Source organism: Adelges cooleyi, unplaced genomic scaffold (genome assembly GCF_023614345.1).
Source record: "Adelges cooleyi isolate 19-005CV unplaced genomic scaffold, UGA_ACOO_1.1 ACOO_flye_CR_arks_rails_tigmint_CR_PRNA_31, whole genome shotgun sequence".
In the NCBI taxonomy this organism is placed as follows: domain Eukaryota; kingdom Metazoa; phylum Arthropoda; class Insecta; order Hemiptera; family Adelgidae; genus Adelges; species Adelges cooleyi.
This window is the reverse complement of record NW_026095981.1, coordinates 215,787-221,786: the sequence shown is the minus strand read 5'-3', so window position 1 is coordinate 221,786 and position 6,000 is coordinate 215,787. Positions and strand designations below refer to the sequence as shown.

The window sequence follows — 6,000 nt, the reverse complement described above, 5'->3', positions numbered from 1 at the left end:
AATATATGGATACTTTTTTATTTGAAACAAAAAAGATTTTAAAGTCTAGTAGGGTAATTTTTAAACGAATGGGTTTTAATATGTAAATTCAATTTTTTACGGTCTACAAATAGTCAATAATTATTAATCACAAAATATAATTATATACATTATATTTTTTATTAATCAAATGTACACTCGAGTGTTAAATTTATATTATTTTTTATAATATTGCTTAATGAATCGTGTAATAAGTTGTTATGTTCACAAATTATAAATATTTTCTGTTATTTTTCAACCAATATTTGTACTTTAATCTTTTGCTTACAATTCTCTAAAATAATCCTACATTTCCTCTCAGATTCTATTTGGAACTAAAATATAAACAAGATTAGCAGACCCAATTTAAAAATATGAAGTTTTGCCCCCTTCAGCATACTTGGCGCAATTTTGTTTTTCAGCAAAATCCTGTTTTTTGGACTACTCAATCTATAAAAAAAAAAAAATGGATTATTTCTAATTTATGTTGATGTTTTTAGAAACTACCTTTTAACATGCTATTTGGAGGTTGCGCTTAATATATATATATGTATAGCATACATGGTAATTTATAAATTATTATTAAGTATCATTAAAGGTCAATAACCATGCATATTTTTAAATAAAATAACAGCTTGACGATGACGTACCTGTACTTGTCCAACCCACATTGTTTGATCATGTCGAAAATTCTATCAAAAGTTTGCAAGTCGTTTTTCAAAGTTTTTAAGTAAATATTATACAAGATTTAACCAATTTTATGAAAGGTGAGCCAACTTCATGTAACCCGGTAACTTGCTCCGATCGATTCCGGACAGGTGCTAGTCGATCCGTCTCAGTTTGCAACTATTTGCTAGTCCAGCCCCGCAATTAGCAGTTTATATAAAACAAATTTCTTCCAAGAGAAGACGAGTTATTTAAGAAAATAATAATTAAAATATTCATAAAAACGTAATTATTTTTTTTTAAAGAAAATGTTAATAAAAATATTATATTATATGAGTGTAGTTGATTTAGTATATCAAACATTCATCCTCTCATAACAATAAAACAGAATTTTATACAAAAAGAAATCAAATTAATTTGTAATATACAATAGTTAAATTATAGAAAATTAAGAAAAATATTTAAAACGTTGAAAAAAACATTGTTAAATCAGAAAAAATCAACGAGATTGTTATTTGTCAGGTAATATGAACCATCCAAGTTGTGTCAGAGATATTGGGACTCGTTAGAGTTAAGCTGGGGATCTGAAATTTTAGGGCTTTCTTATTTTTATCAGCTGTTATTAATTTTTTTTTTTGTGCAAAATTCAACCATCCAAGTACCCGTACTTAAGTATTCGGGCGAAAAACGTTTCACGGTCGGACCACAAGAGTTCCTGACGCACGCGGCGGGTACCGTCCAAGGGGGGACGAAAGGGTGTGGCCCTTTTGGGGGGGAGGGATGACTCACGGCTCGCCGCATTGGTCGTTTAAGCACGTGACATCATCAGTGTACAGCGACTTCATTCACTAGACTGCGGTACACCCACGCGCACCCTGTCAAGTCCGCCGGCGACCGCTATAAAAATCTGCACCCAAAGCTAGGGCCGACCTTTTCCGATCTCGCACTAGTCAGCCGACGCTCGTGTGACTGTTGTACTAGAACGGAGTGCCCGCATTGCATACTGAGAAAACGTATTGTGGTGGGTATACCGCGATGCACTGGTCGACCAGACTGATTATTAGAGAGAAAAGATTAATATATGGATACAACTTCGACGATAACATTTTGTATTTTAATTTTGTAGACGATGACCGGTAAACTTTCCTTGTTGTTGATTCTCGGCACGTTGGCTGCTATGTCTATCGTCAGCCCGTCGGTCGAGGCGCGGTATCTTCCCACCAGAGGAACGGACGACCGGCTGACCAGATTGAAGGAACTACTGACGGACGTGAGTTTTTACAATTTTTTTTCAAAATTTTTATTATCAAATCGATATTTGTTTGGATCCGTCGAGATCCACACGAACGGTAAACAAATTTGTGTAAACGATCATGGCGATCGCTAAAAGGGAAGTAGTGATGCGTTGTACACGTTTGTCAACGCGGCTTTAGAATAAAAAAAATACTATATTATAGGCCTTATTATGTTTTCGTTCCATTTTTTTTGCACAAAGAGCAGGCCTTATGTTTCCTAAACTTACTGACCAGACTATATTACAATATGTTTGAAATCGAATTATCTTCAATTAAAATGGTTCGATAAATATTATTTCAAAAGAAAAGATTAGGAGTGAAAAAAATCCCGTGAATAACCTTTTTTTTAGTCTACAAAATGGAATGATCCCACCTGCAACACTTTTTTATATTATCCTATCAGTTAAAATTGTTATTTATAATTGTTTAATTTACATAAGAAAATACACTTACTTTTTATTGAGAAATATATGGAACAGATAATTACAAGATTGGATAACATGGTTATTGTGTGGTAGAACTCATTTTGTTGTACTTTTAATTTGATAAGTTATACTTTTACAGTTGTTAGAATAAGATATTTTATCGCTATACTAGGTTAGAATGACATTTTATTTAATTAGACGTTTTAGTTACATTCTGACTTTTTAGTGATACATAGACATATTTTATATTTCATAACTGATTTGAAAACAATTTTTCTAAATTTAAATGATCAAAAGATACATAGTTAAACACTAAATATAGTTTTGAAAAAAGAAATTGGCAATTTACTAGCTAGAGTTTACGAGCTATAACATTTACTTGAGTGTGAATGTGGACAATTACGTTTTTATTAAACGTTTAAATTTATTAACGTATTAAATGTTTCAACATTACACTATTATTTACTCTAAAAGTTATATATTTAAAAAAAAAAATGTTAAAAACAAACAAACATAACCTTCTACCAACAAAGTATCATATAAAGTTTTCAACTTGGACATTTTCTAATAAAAATTGTTTTAAGTATATAAAATAAAATGTTTGCTATATATGAAAAATTAATTCTTGATATCCTTTAAAATATATTTGATTAACTTGAAAATATTTCCACTAGCAATAAAAATGTAACCAACTGGAATGTCACTATCTAAATTTCTAAATGTAGCTCAACTTCTCAAAACGATTTACATATTATAATGTACACATATACGCTACGCCGCGGCAGCGATATTATGATCAAAAAATGATAAAATCCAAGTAGGTTTCAGTTTACATTACTCCAACCATAAATTCGGATTTTTTTAAACGATTAGGAAAGTCAAATAATTTCCACGTTACGTTTATTTGTATACGGTTTAATTAAACAAAAGTAATGTAAGCGATATTACACGATGGGTGGCGTAGTATTTCACTTTTAATTAATATTTTTTATTATATCAGCTGTTGTAGTAGAATAAAATCGCGCATAAATCATACGTCACATATTTTCGTTATACGGATTTGTTTTCAATTGATTAATAAATTATTATAATCTATTGATCAAAAATGTATTTCAAACGGTTGCACATTCAACAATCGGATTAATTCAACTGTCAACGTTGAAGTTATGAGTAATTTATGTATGGGTTTTCTGTTAAAGTTAACATAACAAGGTAGTTCGTACTTTATCATTGTCTCTATTCGAATACGTTTATCGACGCTTCGTCCAGACTATTGTAACATGAAACATTTTACAAAAAGAAAAAAAAAAAGTTATAATGGCATTGCGCCAGCAAGTGTCTTGTGTCGGCTTTTGCGAAAACCAATACTTTACTGTTGGGCGTTTTGTTACAATAGATGAATGCCAGAGTGTATTACATGTTTTCGGTTATTCTATATGCATATAAAAAAAAAAAATCTGTACAATAGTTCCAAATTTGTTGTTGTTGTACACGTTTGCATTTTCCTCGCCTTTGTTTCCATTTACAGGCTCAAAATTATAGCTCAATTCGTTAATCTAAAAATTAATTCAGCAACTCGACCAAAAGAAGAACACTTGATATATCATAGTCACAATGAAATTAATTTTTGTTGACTGATGAGCTTGATTATATATTCGTCGTCTCATTTGCTTATTGTCGTTGTTAATTATTATAATATTTGCTAATAACTTAAAGAAATATGGCGCTCACTTAACTTGGCCGTTTGTTACGTTTAATTAATACTGTTTGAATAATGAAAATCATCTCGTGGAAAGCACAAATCACTTTTGAACTACATTAAAATATGTCACTGCGGCTTTTGAATATATTTGGTAATCTTAATTGAGATCCTTTGGAATAATAATTACTTATTATTCGTATTCTTAATTGCGCCTGGAAATAATGAATCCATTACTACAGCACAGTTGTGTATAATATGTTGCATCACGTCAAGCGTTGTATCATTCATGTCTGATTTTACACATCATTTTCACGAGTATACATTAACTATTTTAATATGAATAAAACCCACGTTTTAAATATATTCTCAATTTAAAATGTATGAATTGTCAATTCCTAGGTTATGCTTTTGGTTTATTTCAACATTTTAGCAATTAAATAAAAAATTAGGTACCGGTAGTATTACGTTTACTTGGTAAGTTGTTAATTATTTTTGTCATACAATAAATTGCTCGAGCTGAGTTTAAGTAAGACAAACAATGTATTTTTGAAATAAAACGTTTTATGTTACACATCATTTTATAATTGCACTAAAAAAACTCAGGCTTGGGCTTTGAAGTGACTTTGATTGACTTGTGGTCGTGATGGACTTTTTAAAACTAATTTCAATTTTTATATTATTTCTTTTTGTAATAAATTTAGTTTTTGATAAAACTAAAAGGTAATACAATTTTTTTTAAAAATGTATAGATTTAATTTATTTATATAGCTCAAACTAAATTGCAAACTATCTTTTAGCGTGTTTTCTACTTAATGATCAGTCATCTTCTATTTTTGTTTATGAAGATACAAATCTGAAATTATTATTATAGCAAATAATAGAAATTAATTTCTCTACTTTGGGAATTTAATTGAATAAACACTTAATATTTCATTAATTAATATAAAATAATCGGATTTTTCAGTTACTAAAGCTAAAATTTCATCTACCTACTTGCCCGAATCAATTTTTCTAAAAAAATATTTATTTTCGATTAAATAAGTTATCTAAAATCACTCCCACTTGTTTGATATTTTGATATGTACATAATTTATTACACTAAACAATTGATTTAGTTATTTTGTAAAATAAATAATAGTTACAATATACAAAAACGTTTACATAAAAAATAAATATATGTAAATATTAAAAAGTAAGTTTATCGGCGACGCGAGCTGAGTAAGTGTTTGTTTAAAGCGTTAATATATTCAAGAGGATAAAAAAAAGTGCATTTATGAGTACCTTTTTTACTATTATTACCATTATTATTATTACGGCATCGATAATAACTGTTTTTGGAATAACAAGTGTAGCTGTAAAAAGTAAATAACATGTATTCTGAAAGATTAACAATTGAATTTAAAGTGTGCGATATTTAAGAGTTTGCACGACCTTTATTCTATTTATTTATACCGAATCTTCAGAAGCTCTGTTGGGTATTATTTTATTCTTGTTGTTATTGGCATAACGTTTCTACATTATTATTGTACCAGCACGGCGATGTTAAAGTCTCAAGTTTTATAACTCCCTACTACTGCGTTAGCAATAAATAACACGGTGCACGGGTTCTTTTTTTGGCAAATATAGAATAATTATTGTACAGTAAATAAAAGTAATGCAGACGATAAAATTGCGCAAAATATTTTCACCGGTCATTCTAACTAAAAAAAAATATCATTTTATTGCTTTCACATTCGATATAGTAACGCGAGCACATTGCGGATAATAAAATTAATGATCGCATATTCTTGTACAATAACTATAACAATAAAATCCTCGTGGCTAATATGTTATTTATTATTATTATTATAGTTTGTGTGCATTATAATATTACTATGACGTACTCTAGGATATA

At 29.3% G+C, this 6,000-nt stretch overlaps 1 protein-coding gene across 1 annotated transcript in view; it reads left to right on the top strand.

Annotated features, from left to right (window-relative positions):
• The first annotated feature begins 1,546 nt into the window (after nt 1–1,546).
• The window catches only part of LOC126839862 (uncharacterized), a 30,260-nt gene continuing 25,806 nt past the window's right edge, over nt 1,547–6,000 (top strand). Inside the window, exons 1-2 of the mRNA XM_050575282.1 lie at nt 1,547–1,705; nt 1,811–1,954. Of these exons, the coding sequence (XP_050431239.1) occupies nt 1,814–1,954 (141 nt within the window). The 5' untranslated portion in view covers nt 1,547–1,705; nt 1,811–1,813. The remainder of the gene's footprint in view (nt 1,706–1,810; nt 1,955–6,000) is intronic.